Source organism: Onychostruthus taczanowskii, unplaced genomic scaffold (genome assembly GCF_017590055.1).
Source record: "Onychostruthus taczanowskii isolate IOZ18803 unplaced genomic scaffold, ASM1759005v1 scaffold25, whole genome shotgun sequence".
Lineage (NCBI taxonomy): Eukaryota > Metazoa > Chordata > Aves > Passeriformes > Passeridae > Onychostruthus > Onychostruthus taczanowskii.
Genome location: NW_024499796.1, coordinates 7,114,879 through 7,135,068, shown reverse-complemented (window position 1 = coordinate 7,135,068; position 20,190 = coordinate 7,114,879). Strand labels below are relative to the sequence as shown.

Genomic DNA, 20,190 nt, shown 5'->3' with positions numbered 1-20,190 from the left:
GGAGCTGTGACATTACAACATACAAAGCCTGGCTGATTCCTAAAGTGAGCTTTACAGGGGATGCATTTATGTGAGAAAACCACGCCTGCTGTGTGGAAGGGGCCAAGCTCTGCTTGGAGAGGAATCCAGTACTTGCAGGGAGTGGTTCCAGTTGCTGCTGGATCAAGGTCATGGGTGCAGCCCTCTGTGTTACAAGGATTTCCAAGAGAAATCCACCCAATGTGTTACCTGGGCAGTTGGAGGGTCAGCTTTGTTATGTGAGCAGAGTCACAGGAGCCTGAGCAAGGGACAGAGGCCAGATGTTGCTCACAAGAACCTTGAGGAGCTGCAGGAGATGTATCAGATAGCCAAGGCACTTCCCAGCCTGCATCCATGTAAACAGGCTTTACTCCTGTGAGTAAACCTCCTGGGGCTCCTAATAGACTGTGTGGGGTATGTGTCTCCTTCCAAATGGTAATAAAGCTTTCTAATTGGAAGTATTTTAAGTCTAGACTGTAGTTCTGTCAGTGCTTTTCCCCTTCATCTTTTTTTTCCCCCTGCTTCCGAACGACTGTAAACTGACAGCTCTGGGGAGTGTTGTTTTCTCTCATCTGTGGGAGATGTGTGGAGTGGCAGGGTAAGGCATCCCACCTTCCACTGGAAGGACCCTTGGGTTGGGAGTTTGTGCTGCTGTACAGTGAATTCTGTGTGTGCTGTTACACAGTGCACGTGGGGGAAAAATATCCACATTAGCAGGGATGTCTGCACCCTCCCACATCTCCCCTAACTCCTCTTTAATGGTGACACCAGACTGGATAATAAGCAGCATCTTGTTTGGAAAAGAAGGGAGTCTCAGACAAGGCTTTCAGAGTTCATTTTGTTGGCAGCTTTTTAAGTGGAGTTTTTTAGGCTCTTCTGTTGCAAATACCATAATACTTTTTGTGTTCCTAACTATGAATTACGACAAGCTTTCTTGATATGCCAGGTTATAATCCTTCAGTGGGTTTGTTTATCTCAGGATATAATAGGAAACCGTATCAATTATCATGACTGTATAAATGTTGTTCCTCTCTACTAGAATATTCATCTTGAGACATATCATCAGATGTTACCTGTTCTGACAATCACGTTTTTGTGCCATTGTTGGGCAACAGAAACAAAGAACAACAAAATGTTAAGAGTGTAAGGGATAAAAGAGTGTTGAAACTGTTGTTCTTTTCCTGTCTTTGGAATCTCCAAGATCTTGAATGTTTTATTCCTGGCTGTTATTTTGTTACCACAGTGTGAATAGAAGTCATTATCTGTAAACATTTGAAAAGAGAGATGATTTTCATAACTTTAAATCCTACAAAGGATTCTAGTAATCTGCTATGTGCATGCCAAGGTAAAGCTCAGCCTTTCATCTGGTCTGATCCCACCCAGTCAGTGTAAAATGTTCCTTTGGTGAATGTCTAAACCACGCAGTATCTCCTGTGAGAAGCAGACAAAAATGAAAACAGGAAGCCTGGCCTTGAAGGCAGCAGCAGGAGAAGGTGTGTTGTAAAGAAAGATGTATTTACAGCCTTCAGCTTGTGCTTCGCTGGGAAAAATTATATTCATAGGTTCAAAGGAGCCTTATTTTTTATTTTGTTCTGAGCTAATTGTTGAATGTGATCTTTGTGCAGATCTGCTCCAGTCTCCAATAGCTGGGGGACAGGGGATTCCTGTCTGCTCATGCTCAGCAGTTTGTCAAGAACCTTCTGCTGGGGAGCTTTTGAACACAAATATAAAATTAACAGGAGCACTGTAATGAACCAAAAAGACAAGGAATCAGTGTGAGATGGGCACAGCAGTTTATATGCAACAGTGGGGTGTGTCTGGGTGCATGTGGGGCTTGTTTTCTGGTTCTGCATCCTTCCTCCACGTAAGGGAGCTTGTGTCCTCTCTGTGCAATGGGTTGGCAAGTCCTGCTCCAGCCCGCCCTGAAAAGCTGTTCCTGGTGTGGGACCCACCCCAGTGACAGCGTGGGGCTGCCCCTCTGAGGGCTGAGCAGCTCTCCCTCGCTCAGGCTCAATGGGAATTGCAGGTTCTGATCTTCAAATGAAGCCTTCAGCATTAACATTTCCTTTTAGCAGTGTCACCAGCAAGGCCCAGCCCTGCTGAGCTGCTGGAGGGGACAAGGAATTGTCAGCAGCATCGTGGGGCTTGTGCTGTGTCCTACCTCTCATCCTGCTCTGAAGGATGCAGGGCAGCAGTGGGAGAGCAGAGGACTCACTCTGGGGGGGAGACAAGGGCAAAAGAGGTGGAAGTGGACTGAAAGTGTCACCAGCAAGGCCCAGCCCTGCTGAGCTGCTGGAGGGGACAAGGAATTGTCAGCAGCATCGTGGGGCTTGTGCTGTGTCCTACCTCTCATCCTGCTCTGAAGGATGCAGGGCAGCAGTGGGAGAGCAGAGGACTCACTCTGGGGGGAGACAAGGGCAGAAGGGGTGGAAGTGGACTGAAACAGCAAGAGGAAAATCCCTCTCATGGGCACTGGAGAAATGCATCATTCTGGCAGACAAGATCTTTCTCTGTCCTTGACAGGAACAGCAGAGGTTTTTATTTACCTTTGGGGTCATGTCATTGTGATTCTGTTTGCTGGGTGGGTTGGAAGTGGATCTGGAGAAGTTCAGAGGGAGGTGCTGGGGTGGTGAGCAGGCTGGGACAGGCTGAGAGAGGCTCCAGCTGCAATTCCTCAGCCTGAGCTGTCAGAGCACCCAGCACACACAGTCCTGTGCCAGAGAGCTCCTGCCTTGCTGAGCCTGCAGACCAAACCCATGAGGAGAGGCTGTGCAGAAATCACAGAAATTTGTGACTCTGCAGGTCTGGGGGGACTGTCACTGCTGCTCTTCCTTTGGTGAGGATTAACTCCCACTCTGAAGGTCACAAGTGCTGTTCTCAGGGTGTTAATTCATTTAATTGTGTTCTCCACAGGGTATTCTTCTTTAATCTCCCCTACGAGTCCATCATGGAGCGCCTGTCCCAGCGGAGGACGGATCCTGTCACTGGGGAGAGGTGAGCACTCCTGCCTCATGTCTAACGTTTTCCTGACTGCCAGGGAGATGAAAGCACCAAATCGGCTTCTTAGCAATTTAAGGAGCTCAGGAATGCTCTACTCCTGCTTAGGGATTCCTTAAAAGAAGAGTTAAAACTTTCATAGCTCCTGAAGCACCAGCCCCCCTTCCTGCTGCAGCAGCTCCTCAGAACAGGGGGGTTTCAATCCTGGTGACTGAAATCTACAGCAGCAAATAACTCAGGTCTAATATTTTAATGGTAACTCAATTGGTTGGGAAAATAATGCTGAGGGAAGATGTCTGAAACCTAGCCTAAATGCAGATGGTTTTCAGACATTCCCGTGGGAATTTTGAAGGCTTCCCAGCTGGGGAAAATGGAAAACTTGCTGCATTTTACTTCCCCAGGCTCCTGTGATGGTCCTGTCTGCTGGGAGGTATTGATGTGTTTCCTGCAAAGGAGTAAAGCAAACTCCTTTGAGTCACTGAGTCACTGGAAGGTTGGTTCCTCTCACTGGTGTCACATCCCCTTGTCTCACCAGTGACCTTCAGCTTTCCTCCCTTCTCCACCCTTGATTTCCAGGGAACAAGTCACAAATTAAATTATGATTCCCCACACATAAATTTTAAACCCTTATTTTGCTTTTCTAAAGGCTGAGTGCATCCTATTGCATCAAAGACAAATCCTGAACCCTCCAAGATTAAGGCCAGAAGGAGTGGATTTGTCCCAAAGTGATGGATGATTATTCAGACATCTCACTCGAGGTGCAGCATTAACTTGTGACAGCAGCAGTGATTTGCTGTAACTGCTCTCTTTGCTTTAGTAATGAGCAATGTGGTTGTTCAGCAGGAAGGAGCAGGCTGAAGCAAATCATTCCCACATCTTTGCATTTCTTATCATTAGGATTAGGCTGTTCAGTATCTGCTCCACTTCACACGCTTCCCTCTGCCACACTCTGGGGTTTATTCCTCACAAATTCTCCATGAATTGAATTCTTTTAGGTGCTGTGTCTAATCCTTGGCATGTGTAAAGCCTTGGCATGTGTAAAGCCTCTGGCTGCAGGGCAGGGGTGGCCTTCAGCTGTGCCCTAAATGATTCCCATGTGGAAGAACTCTGTGTCCACAGCATTGGGTGCAGCTCTGCAGAGACACAGACTCTGCTGTCTCCTTGGTTTTGCATTTTTCCAAAAATATCAGGAATATATCCCAAAGTATCCCAAATTTTGGGAAATTTGTCTGTACAGGAAGACAGAAAAGCTGGTTTTGTGTTAGGGCAGAGCAGATACTTACCCAGAGTTAGGATTACCAATTCTAACAGGGAATTTAAACACTTAATTGCAAAGGAACTTTCAGAGGTTGTTGGGAGCCTTTGGCAATGCAGGAATATCATCAGAATTCCTTTGGTGTCAGCTGAGCTGGGCTGTGGCACTGCTACAGGACTCTGAGGATGAAAATCCTCTTTTCTGCTGAAGTAACTGAGGCAAGCCACAGCTGTGAATTGAGGGAAGCCAAATTCTGGCATTTGGAAAATCAAAAATAACTAAAACCTATCTCAGATGAATTAACCTCTTTTTACCTTCTGCTACTACATAAAGATGTTAGCAATTAAGTGCCTGAGAGGCTTAAACACAACTCAAGTGACAGGTCCCAGCAATGCTGGGTACAGGGCTGTGTTTATGTTTAAGTTTAGGGTTTTTTAGATTTTTTTTAAAGACAGGAATCAAAGATTACAAGTAGAAGGTCTGGAAATGCTTCAGAACCCAGAACACTGAGTAATGTAATAGAAATTTCTCCTTGTGTAGAGCAGATGAACACAATCAATGTCACCATCAGAGAAACCCTTGGCCTTTGAGGATCCAGGATTCTTGAGGGCAGCAATGACAGATTACCTGCCCCGAAATTTCCAATCTTTGTTTTAAAACCCCAACCTGGAGCAGAAAGAGGCCAAGGGACTGTGACAGGTAAAAGCATGGAGTACCTGCAGAACTGGCTGCTGTGTCCTCAGGCTGAGCTGAAACTGTGGCATTTCTTCTCCTCTCCAGATACCACACCACATTCAGACCAGCTCCCACTCCAGAGATCCAGGCCAGGCTCAGGCAGAACCCCAAGGATGAGGAAGAAAATATTGAGAAGCGCCTGGACATCTATTACAGCAATGTCAAGGCCCTGGAGGATTTTTACCAAGATGCCTTTTATGTCAATGCTGACCAAGACCCTTATGTTATCTTTGAGTTCATAGAAAGCTGTATCATTAAGCCCCTTCCGTGTAAAAAACATTAGAAGTTTATCATTTAAAGGGATGATTTGTGGAAGAGTTGATTTTAAATTTTTCCCTGTAATATTGGCAGTCTGGTTGCTGGAGTGGCAGGTTATCACCAGGGAGGGGGAATTCAGCCAAGCTGTGATAAATCTGAAGCTCACCAAGGCTGAGTGAAGTACAGAGGGTAAGAAATTGGGCTTCAAGGGAAAGTTTTTTGACTTTTGTTTCATGATGCAAGATATAAAACACTGTGGCTGGGGAAGTCCTGTGTTTAATTTTTTTTTTTTTTCTGTTTCTGAATAGTAGTTTTGTCTTCACTATGTAAGACCCATGAAGTCAATTTGGAGTATTAAAGCTGTTAGATGTGTTTGTGTCTTCATTCTCCACAAAAACCACCCAGGCACTCCTTGCCTCCCTCTGTCCCTGCAAGCAAATCCTTGTAACTTCAGGTGGAAAGACCCCACTTGTCCAAATGGCAATGGGGATATTGTGTTATTTTGTGAGAATTTAAAGTCAGAATTTTTGATGCTTTTGGGAGGGAAGGGGTGTTGATGGATGGGAATTGGACTTTCTGGCCTTGAGGGCAGCTCTGAAAGTCTCAGAATAAATATCTTTGAAATCTAAGAAAGCCAAATCCAAGCAACCTGAGTCCCTGGTGCCTCCTGAGCTGAGAAATTCCAGCCTGTAGCACCAGGCTGAGGCAGAGGCTGCTCCCAGGCACAGGGGCCAGCCAAAACCCTTGTGTTCAGCTGGGCAGGGACATCTTTAACAGCCCTACCTGTTACAAATGTGCTGGTTGGTGACTGCTTGGGCAGCTGGGTTTTCTGCCATTGCTATGAAGATGTGCTGCAGCATTCATGCATAATTGGGAGCCCTTCTATTAATAATACATGGGAAGCTCATCTTGCTAATATCACCTTCATCTGAGCATTCCTACTAAATATTTTGATAGATGAAATGGATAGAGAGTGTATTTAAATACTGTTTGTACTGCAGCTAGGGTACAAAAGGGACAGTGCATCTTTAATTAGACAGGTACATCTGCTTAATTAATTTAGCTGTAAAGCCCTTTTTCCTCTTCATTCTTTCATCTATATGCGGATGCTATATTAGTTCCGCTCCGCTGGTTCCATAGAAACTGAGAAAAAGAGCTCAGTCTCATTGAGATGCACTTGGCATGTCTGGGTAGGAGTCTCAGGTCAGTGGTCAACCCCCAAGGGTTTGCAGCAGGCCTGAAGTGCAGAACGTCAGGGTTAGCAGAACATGCTAATACTCATGTAGAACTCTCCCTCAGAAACAACTAAAACAATTGACATTCATTTAATTACTGTAAACGAAACAGCCCCTGCATGACTTTGCATAGTAAAGCCTGTTAATACCAAAAAGGTTCAGTGGGTGGAAGCAGGAATTAGGCTTTTATAATTGGAATGCAACACTTGAAAACCAATTTGGTAACTAGGCGTGATTTTATTAGCATCTTATTCTGGCAAAACAAATGTTGAGCAATGAGACAAACAAGGTGAGGAGGAGGTGGTAGGAGCACAGCAGGGATCAGACGTTACTGATTGCACAGCTTTGCCCAGGTCTGCAATGGACATCTTCCATCACTCTGCTTCCCAGAGACACTTTGTGGAGAGGGCTGCCTGGAGCTTGTGCTGGAAGTTATAATAAGTCATGCTGTTAATTATGTAGTTTAGCAACAAGGTCGATTTGTCCAAATGTTCCACAAAGTTTTGTGTCCCCCAGCTCCAGACAGTGGTGAAAAGGCACTTGGACACCCCCAGGCAGGAGATCCCCTCCTCCAGCAGCACCTCTGCAGGGACTCCCTGTGGCTCTCCAAGGATTTCCCTGCTCTCACTTTTCCCTGTGGGGCTTGGATGCTGCTCAGGGCATGGAGTTGACCCCAACCTGCTCTGTGGTGAGGACTCTGAGGAGCAGCAGGGATGGCTCATCCTCCTCCTCCCTCCCAAGGAATATTTATTTCTTTATGTATGCACTGACAACCACAGTATTTCCTCTCTAGACATACACAATAGGATTAAGAGAGTGAGGAAACACCAAAGGAAAGGGTGACTGAATGATGAAGTCCCAGAGCCATAAGTGAACTGAGGTGAAAGGCAGCAATGAGATCCCTCACCACCAATCCCCGAGCAGGGGGTGTAATTTGGAGACACAGGACTGAGTCCTTGTGACCCCAAACTTCCTCCTTAGTTCCAAGAATAGCACCTAGTACCAAGACACTGTACAATGCAGAGCTGTTCCACTTATCCATCCAACTTGGATTAGCCAAGGGTATGATTTCTTCATCCCAGTGGAGGAGGGATTAACTCCCAGTGTGATACCAGCGTGAGCAGCAAATCTTAAATGCTGTCAGAAGCTCCTCTTCAAGGAAAATGACACCTTAGCTCTGGCCAAACAGGATGTCTGCCTGTTAATTCTCAGCTGCAAGTATCATAATCCATTAAAAAAATAAAAAAGAGCAGCAGGAGCCCTCAGTCTCTGCTGGAATGTTGCTCTCCCTCTGGGGATGAGGGTCTTTGAAGAGCCAGAGTGTTCACCACCAAATGGTGAGGCAGTTGACATCTTCCAACTATTCACTTGTTGAAGTATCCTGCAAAACTTGGGCAAAAACTTACGGAGATAAACTCCAGTTCTGTGGGATTTGTTCTCTGAACACTTCAGTTGGTGTCTCAAAACAGAGTGGGCCTTGATAGGAGATGTGTTGGTTTGAGGAGGCAGCTCTGATAATGGCAAAATAACACAAAGCTCTGGCAGCAGGTGCTCGTTCTTGCTCCCCTTCCCTGTGAGGTGACAGCAAGGTTGGATCAGGACAAGAGCAGGACCAACCCTTGCATGACCAGAACTGCCCCTCACAAATCTGAGGCACAAAAAGATTCCTGGAGCAGCCTCAGCGCTCGCTGGGCAGCCAAACCCACTCAGGTCAGCACCAGGGGTTAAATGTTACTGAGTGAGGCGGGCTCTGCAATTCTGGCTAAAAATGCACTTAGGGACAAGTGCTGGTTTACACAAAAATGAAATCCCAGTTCCTCTGTACCTGTTGTGAACAGGTCAGGGGGAAGAGTGGAAGCTTTTTGCTAAAGAATTTCCACTGGCAGACAAAGACAACATCATTGGCTTTAAAATTCCATTTTCCCAGAAGTCTGAAACCAGGTTAAATAAACTGGCAATGGCAGACTGAGCATCTAGTGCCTTGAAAGACAGGGAAAATAAACATTAATGCTGCAATGCTAATGTGAGGTGTGCTAGAGCTTCTCCATGGCAAACCATTAAAACTCAGTTCAGAGAAATTCAAGAGAACTGCCAGAAATGATCAGCAAGAACCAATCTAAACTGTTATCACGTGAACCTTTGGGTCAGCCAGACTTAAACATTTCAGTAGCTCAGGATATTTTTATGGTGCCTAAGCCATGGCCAAAGAAATGTTCTTTGACTTTTCTGAAAGCACTGGGACAGGGTTCTGCAGGGCTCCCTCCCCTTCTCCACAGGCAGAATTTCTAAACTGGAACATTTACTGATGAGCTGTCACAGCTGCCAGGGCAAGGACTTGCAGCTTCCATTTAAAAAGCCTTCTCCACCACCACCCCTACTCAGCTCACATGAAAAGGGATGTTCTGTTCCCCCAGGCCCCACCAGCACTGGAATTTTGTCCCAGGTACCAGAGCTGGCCCCAAACTCACACACGTTGGGTATCGAGGTTACTCCTTGTTTTACTGGATACCAACACGAGCTACATTTCCCTTCTCTGCAGACACACTGAAGTAATTTCAATTTTCAATGCACAGCAATAAAAAACTAAATGTTTCTTTAATACAATTATGGTATCACTTCCAAGGATATTTACAAACAAGGCTAATTATTTTACAGATGAATGTGCTTCTGCTGTTTCTAGGCTACTACAGTAATGTTCTTCTCAGTCAATGCAGGATCATGCTTAATGCATGAGACACTGAGCAGAAGGACAGCTGACTTCTTTAATGTTTGCTGAAAATAAATTTGCTCCTATTAAAGGTGAAGGAACATTAACAAAATATGCACAGTCATTGAATGGAGGAAACAAGCACCAATCACACATGCACTGGTGGGAGACTGATAATGTCAGCACAATTCCATGATCTCTCAACAGCTGTAGAGCACTTCCCACACAGTGGAAGTGTCAGGAATCACAGACAGGACGACACCTCTGAGATTGGTACTCTGCAGAATGGAAATACACAAACTCAGGATTATTTGACAGCATGGATTGAAGTTAACAAGACAAACTGTACCAAGTAACCACACACATTTGGAGGTATTATTCCTCTAACACTGCATAGGAGGTTGAAAAGGATTCTGCTCCCTGTAGGAACAGATGGCAAAAAAAAAAAGATGGTTTTTCTGATAGGACAATTAGAAGGCAAAATAAATTTCTGGACTCGGCCACTTGAAATGGAGAAATTCTACAAGAGCCTGGAGTGACAGGATAAGGGGGAATGGCTTCAAAAGGGTTAGATGGGATATTAGAAACAAATCCTTCCTTGTGAGTGTGGGCAGGCCCTGGCACAGAGTGCCCAGAGCAGCTGTGGCTGCCTCTGGATCCCTGGCAGTGCCCAAGGCCAGGCTGGACAGGACTGGGAGCAGCTTGGGACAGTGGGAGGTGTCCCTGCCCATGGCAGGAGTGGAATGAGATGAGCTTCATGATCCCATCCAACCCAAACCATCCTGGGATACACAAAGAGCTTCAGCAGCCTCCTTGGCCCTACCCAGAGCATGTCAGCCATGGTGGGGTTGGGTTTGGGGTCTTCTGTTTGTTTGGGGTTTTTTACTGAGCTCTTATGAAAAGAAAAACTGTCAGCTGGGAGTGATTATTTGTGTGTCAGATTTGTATAAAACTCAAGTGCTGCATGAGGGAGACTCTCAGTTTAATTGACAGTAGTAATTGGTAATGCTTTTGGTAACTGAGTTTCTCTGGAAAAGAGGTTCCTCTTGGTAGAGGGTTAAGTGAAACCAAAGACAAATACTTTGGCAAGAGCTGGGAAGGAGTTAGAACTTAGTTCAGAAAAAGAAAGTGGGGCAAGAGACTTAAGAGCATTGGAAATTTTATATATATGTATATATATTAGTGTTTAAGCTAATTGCTATTAGTTTAATAATAATTATTATTATTATATTTAAAAATTCTTCTTACTGATCCCAGGCAGCCAATATCACCCTTCTGACTGAAACACTGTTACAGTTCTGAGGCAGTTACTCTTCTAGACTTTCAGTGAAATTGATGTAATGGCCAAATTCTCTCATATGGCTGTAACTGGCATCTGCTTCTCTGGGCAAGACACTGGAACCATGGATTATTTGGAGTGTTCCATGTTCTACAGCAAGTGCCAGGGTGGTTAAAAAGCAAAGGAGAGCAGTGCAAGCTGGAGCCTTCTCTACCACCAAGAGCATTCAAGAGGCAGCTCTGCTGTTCCCATCCCAGCTTTTGGGAACTGACACTGGTGTCAGGCAGAAAGGACAATTCCCACTGTGCTCAACCCTCCAGTTCCTTGTCAGTGTCCAGCTGCTGAGGCTCCCTTGGGTGCATTTCCAAACAGCTTTAAACTGGCTCTTCCAGGTGCATTCCTGTTTCTGGAGCATGGAATGGGCTCTGGATTTCAGGAGTTTGTAGAACCTGTGATGTTCTATGTACAGGGCTGTGGACAAGGTGTTCTCCCTCCAGCAGAGTCTGTGTTCCTGTCTCTGAATCCTCCCAGGCTGAAGGGAGCTTATGCAGTAGAGAAAATACTTTTAGTCTTGACACAGCTTTTCTCTAGAACACAGGAGAATCGCAGAAGGTGCAAGGTCCCTGCAATAACCTCTTGATCCATTCAGGATCTGCAAATAAGAAAACAAGTTGTTTAAATCTGGAGGCAGAGATGAACAGAGGAATGACACCTGAGATGCACAAACTCAACAGGAATCCTGGACAGTTTGTATATATTCACAAGCAGGAGTGACTGAGAATTCAGTGAAATCCAACTCTGTTTCTGCCCTGAAATTTCAAGTACTGCCAGATTAAATTCCACCTCAGCAGGGGACACAATTAAGGTGAAAACTCCATGCTTTATCCTTACATGCTCATAGCTATATAGGAAAAAAAATGTAAAGGATCACCATGGCCCAACTGCAGTGTTCTCATTTTCTGAACTGACATTAGATCCCTCACATAACACAGTCCTTGGTTCCTGTTTCTTTATCCCTCTTGCAGAACTGGATGCTGATATATTCAACTTGAATATCAAACTAACTACTGGAGCATTCCAGCACAGATTATGTGTTTACCCAGATTTCATTAAAATGTGGGATTTATACCTCAATTCCTGCAGTTATTAATTTGCAATTAACATGTCACTAATGCCCAGACAACATCTGTGAAATGCAGAGCTTCACATGGGAATTGCCTAAAAGAGTAAAATCAGTGAAACTAACTCAAGCCATTTTGTAGGTAACAGTTAAAAAGCCCCAATCCTGCCCCTTTTGGCCCCAGGAACATTTTACCTTCTGGGGTTGGGTGCCGTGCAATGCTGTCGTGAAGCAAACACCTCCTGTACACCAAACTCTGGCAGGACTGGTAGGTGAGAAAGCACCTGTGAAAGGACAAGCAGTTTTATCAAGAGGTTTGGGGTTTATTGCTGCTCCTGTGCCCTGACTGGAGGCTGGGTTCTGTTCACAATTTGCTTTCTGAGAGTAAAGGCAGTAATGAACCATATTAAATATGAAAATTAATTTATTAATTCAGGTAAACTTCCCAAGTGTACCAAATTGCATATGTACACAAAAATGAAAGGTCAAAACTCAATATATCACTGACAAAAGAATTCTAGCACACACTAGATGAGCTGAAAAGCTTGAGGCCCTACTGCACAGGGAAGAACCAGGGTGTCCTTAAGGCCATGACTATTTACCCAAACTAGCACACAAAACCTGTTAGGCACAGCTTTTCTCTGTGACAAACTGGTGACTTGTCACAGCTCCAGGGACAATCTCCATGCACCTCCCACACTGGTACAGGAAGATTTCATTTTCTAAAATTTCAAATTCTAATTATGTAATTTTCTAAAATTTCATTTCATTTGCCTGGCTTTCAATGTGCCTGTTCTCAATCATTTCTTGTTAAACTGATTTTGTTTTCAAATGCTGAAGGAGCTTGAACAAACCTTCCCTCAAGTGATGTTCCAAAGGATGATTTGTCCTCAATTTTCCCTTGCCTGCTTTCTCCCTGACCCCATATTCCCCCAAAAAAAACATGCTCAAAAGCATTTTACTATAAAAACACTGTCCTGCTAAGAGAGAACCAAATCCAACCTCCAGTGCCCTGGCTCTTATGGAAGAGAACAGAAAAAACTGCAGCACGGCTAAGATGCTTCATGCCTTTTCACTCCAGTGCTAACAAGTGGCTCAGTGAGCTCCTGAAGAATGTGTGAACTGCCCAGAGGGGACAAGCTCCGGGTGCCTCAGCCATTACCTGAGCCAGATGTGGCCGTTGGAGCACACGGCCTGCTTGCGGTCGGTGAAGGGCAGGATCTCCTTGCACAAACTGCAGTGCTCGGGGAAGGTCTGCTTGTTCATCTTCTTCAGGATGTGCCCAATCAGCACCTGCAACACACAGGAGGCACTCAGCGACACAGCCCGGGGGGGGAACACCTCACTGTGGTTTCAGAGGGACACAGAATAAGTTGAATTCCAAAAAAATCAAAGTGTAAGAAATGCAACGTATCAGTAAGTATTCATTTATTTTCCTTTTGTTCTCTTAACGATTTCTGTCTCACACTAAAGGGATATAGACTTTAAAAATAGTAATTCCTTGCAAATTTTAAAAGTACTGAAAGAACTGATAGCACACCACTGACCACAACAGCAATGCTTTCCCTCATGCCTATCACAGTGGATGTGCTAAAAAAAAAATCCCTGTTCAGAAATTACCTGGATGTCTTCAGCACTCATCTGGGAGTACAATGTTTATAGCAGAGCATTTATGTGATCAAATTTGTCTGTGACATTTCAATAGATATAAACCACATCCCAGGGACCTTTAAAGTGTGACAGCAAACTGAATAGATAAAATACAATTTAGAAGATGCTTTTCATCACTATAAAAAAGAACCAAGATTCTTCTAAGATAAGAAAAGCAACCTCTCAAACTTTCAATTCATATTAATTGAATGCCAGAACAACCCAGCAGTTGCCAGAGCACTTTCCCAGTGAGTTACTGATGGCCACACTTGGCTGTGATGCCAGCAGGGAGAACACCACACTACACCAGCTCTTAACATCAGAACTGCAGTGTGAGTGACTAGAGGAAATACACCTGAAGTTGACTTGTGCAAAGAGGATGGATTAAATAAACTGAGTAATGAAAACAAACATCCCTCAATCAGTTCATGTTCTAAACCCACTGACAGAAGCACAGTAACCCCAGCCCTCTCCCCAGTTCTCCAAGAACTCAAGCATCTTTATTCTTTATTGTACCTGATCCAAATTTCAACATCTGTATTTACATCCCCTCCTATTCCACAACATCAAGGAAGGGCAATTTAAGCTGAATGTTCTACAGAATCTCACTGGCAAGGATGACATGACCACAGCTCTCGTTCCCAGCCCAGCTGTATTTTCAGGAGTGGGGAGAAGGAAGTGACAGTGACACAGAATCCCCGGAGCACAGGTGCCACTTACTCGTGCTGTTCTGTCATCGTAGCCATCATCAGACATCAGGAAGTCACAGACTCCTCTGGTGGGAATGCTGGTGTTCTCTGTAATCCACGTGTGCAGGTAAACTTCTCCCAACACCCGTTTCATGTGTTCTCGTGTCAAGTGCATTTCTACGGCCTCAATCTGTGCCTGTATTTCAAGAAGCTTTTCTACCATTGGCTCACGGCCTCCAGTGTCACTTGACTGATGGAGAGAATCCTCTGCAGTGTCATCAATGTCCACACCTTTGCCTGTGTCCCCCAGGCTCTGCTTGCTGGCTTGTTTTGAAGTTCCTTCCTCTTGATCATCTTCAGTGCTGCCCATCCCAGGCGAATCTGATATCAAGATTTTGGCATCCTCGTGCGAAGGTCTCCACGTGACCTCTGAGGGGGCTTTCTGCATCGACTGGTACAAAATCCTCAAGAGAAACAACTTAAACCTCCAGAAGTAAGTGGAACCACAGCTCTCTATCTTTTTATCCAGTGCTTCCTGTAAGAACTGAGGAATGTGCTTATCCTTCAAGATTTTCCAGCGCACAAGATCCGTCAAGTCCACTTGCCTGAAAAGGTTCTGAACAGAAGATTCCAAGAGCTGTGCAGCTGCCTCCTCAAAAGTCTTGAGGGTGACAAACTGAACTTGGTAGTTTTTGTTGACCGGGTGCAGCCCGTTGGCCATGCCCTCGGTGGTGACGACCGCCAGGTACGCCCCGCAGGGGCTGACGGCGATTCCGTGAGTCCTGACACAGCCAAACACCTCGGAGAGCTTTATCAGCTGGTGCTCAAACTTTAAAGCAACGTCTGTGAATATGGGGATGAGCTGCCTGACCTTGCCATCGCTGGAGCACGTGTACACCGTGCCGTTCTGCTTGTCCGCAGTCATGGAGACAATGGGCAGGGAGTGGAGCCCCGTCACGTGGGAATTGTGCACGTTCAGCCCCGCTTTGGATATCAGCAGGAGGCACCAGAACACGTAAGGGCCTCTCGCAGCCACCACCAGGCTGCAGCTGCATTTCTGGTAGGGGTGGTAGAGAGGGATGCATTTGATGCTGTGCACGGGCAGCTGGTCCATCTCCTGCCACAAGACCACGGGCTGTCTCAGCGTGAAGTAGCCTTTGACCGCCTTGAGGTTGACAGGGATGATCTTCACCGGGCCGTACGCGCTGCCCACGATCAGCCCGCTCATCTTCCGGTTGTTGTGCTCGTACTCCCACCAGGACAACACGCTGGGGGAGCTTATTCCCGACTCGATGGTACTGCAGGAAGTGATGGATTCCTCGCCCAGGAAGGGCAGCTGGAACTGCCACACGGCGACGTTGCCGTTCTCGAAGAGCACGGCCAGGAGCACGCTGCCCACGTCGCGGCACTCGTTGTTGTGCTTGACCTGCTGGGTGGTGCAGATGCCCGACCACTCCATGCGCACCGGGGCCTGCATGCTGTGCCGCCGCTGGAACTCGGGGAAATCTCCCAGCTCCCCGCGGGGAGCGTCAGCCTTGCACAGTCTGTAGCCGGCCTCCAAGAGGCGCTCGCCGTAGAGCTCGGTCAGGTCCACCAGCTGCACCCACTGCAGCCGGTTGAGGTTGGCGTGGATGGTCAGGCGGTTGTCCATGGTCAGGGCGGCCAGCAGGCACCTCCCGTTGGCGTCACAGCCCAGAGGGGACCAGCTGGAATATTTGAAACCCCGCATGGGGGTCAGGGACTTCCCCTCGGGGTTGAACACTCGGTCCAGCATGAAGGTCTGGCTGACGGTGGGATCCACTGAGCTGGCGAATTTCTCCTTGCACTCAGCCACCTCCTTCTTTGGGCCGACCTAAAAGAGAACAAAAAGAGCCTTTAAAACTATTGCACAGCTGGTTTTTTTTTAGGAAGACTTTCCTGGAATTAATTCTCTCTTCAAACACAGCATCCCCAATCACAACCAACACTACCCTGGTTAATTGGTGTCACTCCTAAAGACTTCAGCTTCATTAATGCCCTGAATTTGCATAGTTTTGACTCTCAGCTACTGAATTTTTGTCTGCTGAATCAAAGAGCCTGTTTTCATACTTTTGTTCTTTTAAAGATACCTGGCATAATATGTAAATACTCAGTATCTCAACTCCATTCCATATTCTCAGCATTGTTTTGGAAAATAAAATCAGATTCACAACAACAAAAGTATTAAATAATAAGATATCCACCCACATCTGCCATTTTCATGAGAAGTCAGATGTTCCCCTGAAGGCCAGAGAAATCCCTGCTGCAAAAATCCTTCAGCTTAGGTAGCAAAACAAAGGAAGATTCCTACTTAAAACTGTAATGAAATAACTGTACTGGAGCTCAAGTGATTCTCAGTAAAACAGCAGAACTTCAGAATCCCTAGACATGACTGGGATATGGTTTTTTCTCTCCTGTGCTTTTAAAATGAGAGCCTGCAGCAAGTTCTGGGCAGGGCAGGGGCAGCTCCCCAAGAGAAGGATCAGAATCCCAGGATGGGTCAGGCTGGAAGGGACCACAGTGGGAAAGACTCCAGACCCTCTCTGGATTCTGCACAGGAAAAAAGTTCTTCTCATGTTCAGGTGCAGCTCTGTGTCTTTCAGTTTATGCTCGTTTCTCTTGTCTTACTGCTTGGCACCGTGGTGAAAACCACAGAACCATTAAAGCTGGAAAAGCCTCTGGGACCACGGAGTGCAGCCTGTGCCCGATCCCCACCTTGTCACCCGAGCCCTGAGTGCGCCTCCAGTCGTTCCCTGAACACCTCCGAGGCCGGCGGCTCCCCCAGCTCCCCGGGCAGCCCGTTCCGAAGCCCGATCGCCCCTCCCGTGAGGAAACCCCTGATGTCCAACCCGCACCTCCCCCTTCAGACATTCACACACAGCGACGAGGCCGTGCCAGGCGCTCACCTTGAGCATGCAGGCGGCGGCGGGCGCGGGCACGGCGGTGCGGTGGATGACCATGTCCTGCCCGCCGCTGTGCACGTCGCTCAGCTGCTCCAGCACGGCGATGCTGCGGGCCGTGCTCACCGACACCCGGTGATCCTCGGACCATGCCAGCGGCTCCAGCCCGCTGGCGCCGTGCTGCAGCCGCACCGCCGGCTCTCGCCGCACCGCCGTGAGCCGGAACCCGGCGCTCGCTGCCGCCGCCGCCTCCTCCGCCACCGACTCGAGCCCCAGCGGCGGCTCCTCCCGCCCCGCCGCCGCCATGTTACCGCCGCCTCACGGGCCGCGCGCACGCGCTGCCGCCGAAGCCCCCGGCGGGCCCGGCCGGGGCTGCCCCATCGCCGCCTGCGCGCCCCGCGGGCCCCGGAGCGTGGGTTGTGGGGTTCGGAGAGCCCTCACGGAGCCCGGGAAGGGAAGGGAAGGGAAGGGGTGTGGGGTCTGCGGTCTGCGGGACACGGGACCCGGCGGGACAGGGGGCACAGGACGCGGCACACGGGACCCTGCGGGACCGTGACCGGGCGGCGAGGCAGCGTCCGGCAAAGTTGTTAAATGGAACTTTTGGCTTCTCCCCCGCCCGAGCCGGGGCCGGTCGGACACCGGGGCTCGCAGGTGGCTCCCCGATCCCCGGGGATCCGGCTCCTCCGAGCCCCGGAGCTGCGGGCAGACGGCGCTGCCCTGCCTCACCGCGTTCCCTCTGACGGGCTGTGCGCGATGCTCTCCCAGCCCTCTGCTTCGTCTGCAGAGGCTTTAAAATGCTTCTGAGAGAGATTTTTAAAGCGTGTTCTGCGCAGCCACTGGAGGAGTTGAATGGGATCCTTTAGGGCTGAGCACTAGATAGGGCTTCAGGTTGCTCATGGCATTTCAGCAGTGTCAGAGGTCTCGGGCGCGGTGGTGGATCTGTTGGGGTAGGAGTTGTGTAGCTGCAGAAACCAGCTTTGATTTCTTTAGTCATGGAGTGGGGGATTCCAAAAATAAGGCTCTGCTGTGGGCTGATGTTTGTGTGTCACTGCTGACTGGTTTGTTTCACTTTAAAGCAGTCTGGTGCTCTGAAAAGGAAGCTGCAGTCACCACGTGGGAACCCACCGGTGAAACGCAAACGTAAATTATCCATAAACACCTTCAGGAAAGGTGCCACGGAGGCTGACAGCAGGGAGGAGGGAAGCTCATCACAAAAAACTGTTCCTAAGAAGCAGCTGAATGAGAAACAGAATGAAAGCCAGAAGAACAAACCTTTCATCAAGACATCCAGCCTGTTTAAAAACAACCCAGACATTCCAGAAATTCACAGGTATTTTAGACAAATGGGAGAAAAAAAACCCCTTTGCAATGCCTTGAAATTCCTTGTCTTGAATTCTTGTCCTTGCTTGGCAGAGCAGTTTCTTGGTAATGAAATGAAGTTTCATTGCTGATTATGTAGAATGCTGTTGTATCATTTTTAACCCTCCTGTTTGTTTTGGTTTTGTTTCCCCTAACTCAGAAAAGAAGTGCAGCAGGTGCAGGAAAATGTTTTCACTACAGATTCCTTCAGCCAGCTGGACCTCCACCCACATCTGGTGAGTGGCAGGAGGGCTGCATGCCTCAGAAACTTGGGGATTTGGGGTGGGGGGAAGGTCAGAAAGACTTTATTCATGGTGACCTGGATACTTCACCTGATTTTGTCACTCAGGGTGGTGGTCCATGTCCTGACCTCTTCACTGCTTGCAGCTGTAATACCAAAAAAACACAGAAAACCAGCAGTGGTGTAATTCTGATTAAGTGAGAAGTATTTTGAGGAGATGGGAACTTTATGGACCAGTTATGCAGAGAATAAGTGCCAGTCTTCTGGGTTTTGTTCTGTCTCAGCAGTACAAGAAGTACCAAAAGAAACAGTTTGATAATAAAGCCTTTATTTCTCTTTACTATCTCTCTAGATCTCCACAATAAACACTGTCCTAAACATATGCAGCATGACCAGGTAAGCAAATTAATATCAAAACTGTGCAGTTTACCCCTAAAAGCCAATCACCTGTGATTATTTCATTATATTTAATGGGTTTGTGAAGGCCACAGTACCACTGTCCTGTTTGCTGTTGGGACTCCTGCCTTCTAGTTTGGCACTTGAATAATAAACCCATCTGGTCTGATCTGGTGCCTATCCAGTGGCTTTCCTTAGAAATCACCTCAGCTGATATAGCTGCACAGCAGAGATGAGGAATTTGGGGTAAAGAATTTTGAGACAGTCACTGTGTGTTAAAATCTTGGAATTCTATCCTGTGTTCTATCTGCAATTCCTGTCCTGCTTTGTTTGTCACCCAGTGTTCAGAAGCAAACCATTCCTGTGCTCCTGCAAGGCAGAGATGCCCTGGTGAGATCTCAGACTGGTTCAGGTCAGTGTTGAGCTGTCACTGTCCTTCATTAGGGTGTTAACTCCATTTATTTAAATAGATGTTAGTGGGATAGCACCACCCCTCTTTTCCAATTGACCTTTTATTGAATTGCCTGTTAATCTTCCATTCTGAAAACTTTCTGTGTAATAGAAACTTTTCCAGACTCTGATTGCAGTTTAAGAATGGTGGGACAAATGGGGCTTTGGTTTGCTGAAGTGCTGTAATTGCCACTTGTTTCTTTTTTTTTTAATGGAAAGTTTTCTTATTTTCTCCCTTCCAAAAAGGTAAAACTCTTGCCTATGGGATTCCACTTGTGCAGTCTTTGCAAGGAATGGAATCCAAAATACAGGTAGGTCCAACAGCACTAAATAAATTTGCTTTTGATACTAAGATGAATAAAAATAAAATCCAGCTCCTGTAGTCATTGCTGTCTCTTTTTCATACAAGCAATCCACGTTCTCCTTTATTTGTACATGTGAACAGATGGGATTTCCCAGTTCTGTTGAGGATGGTACAAGATCAGTGTTAGCCACTCCCCATTGCTCCAAGCTGCAGAATAAATTGGAAATGGGCTAAATTATCAGGTGTGGAGAAGGTAGAGAGCAGAAGAAATGGTCTGGAAGAACTGAAAGCAAAGGTTACTGCCATGTCTTTAGGTAATCTTTGGCGTGGAGTGGGATTGGGTAATGCTCCCAGTTTGGATCATACACCAGAAAATGCTGCTGCAGATCTTGTGCATTTTATGGAAAGAGATCATCCTGACTGAAGGGTTGAAGCATTTCCAGCCCATCCTGGATTGTCACTCCTACCTACAGATTGTTGCTGTGCATCAAGCAGGAGAGCATCCCTGCAGCTCTGGAGCACAGGAGTGAAACTGTGTGTGTGCAAGAAAATGTTGGCTTTGGCTGTGAGCAGCTTTCC

General features: G+C 47.0%; 3 protein-coding genes across 5 annotated transcripts in view; 2 read left to right on the top strand and 1 right to left on the bottom strand.

Annotated features, from left to right (window-relative positions):
• AK8 (adenylate kinase 8) overlaps positions 1-5,331 on the top strand; it is a 73,726-nt gene extending 68,395 nt beyond the window's left edge. For both annotated transcript variants that reach the window (XM_041406393.1, XM_041406394.1), the window contains 2 exons: positions 2,932-3,012; positions 5,051-5,331. In XM_041406393.1, the coding sequence (XP_041262327.1) occupies positions 2,932-3,012; positions 5,051-5,288 (319 nt within the window). In that variant the 3' untranslated portion in view covers positions 5,289-5,331. The remainder of the gene's footprint in view (positions 1-2,931; positions 3,013-5,050) is intronic.
• A 3,619-nt stretch (positions 5,332-8,950) lies between these two features.
• Positions 8,951-17,171, bottom strand: GTF3C4 (general transcription factor IIIC subunit 4). 2 transcript variants are annotated; one of them, XR_005952834.1, is made up of 6 exons: positions 16,868-17,171; positions 13,975-15,795; positions 12,767-12,897; positions 11,800-11,888; positions 10,454-11,136; positions 8,955-9,483 (listed from the first exon to the last, which is right to left on the bottom strand). XR_005952834.1 is itself a non-coding variant. In XM_041406552.1 (5 exons), exons 1-5 carry the CDS (start codon positions 17,165-17,167, stop codon positions 11,072-11,074), a joined length of 2,406 nt encoding a protein of 801 aa, XP_041262486.1. In that variant the 5' UTR covers positions 17,168-17,171; the 3' UTR covers positions 8,951-11,071. The 2 variants fall into 2 exon arrangements, 1 of the variants encoding a protein (XP_041262486.1); XM_041406552.1 differs by having other exon boundaries at positions 8,951-11,136.
• Positions 17,166-20,190, top strand: part of DDX31 (DEAD-box helicase 31) — a 44,859-nt gene continuing 41,834 nt past the window's right edge. The window contains exons 1-6 of the mRNA XM_041406707.1: positions 17,166-17,273; positions 17,938-18,191; positions 18,381-18,456; positions 18,814-18,857; positions 19,199-19,269; positions 19,554-19,618. Of these exons, the coding sequence (XP_041262641.1) occupies positions 17,166-17,273; positions 17,938-18,191; positions 18,381-18,456; positions 18,814-18,857; positions 19,199-19,269; positions 19,554-19,618 (618 nt within the window). The remainder of the gene's footprint in view (positions 17,274-17,937; positions 18,192-18,380; positions 18,457-18,813; positions 18,858-19,198; positions 19,270-19,553; positions 19,619-20,190) is intronic.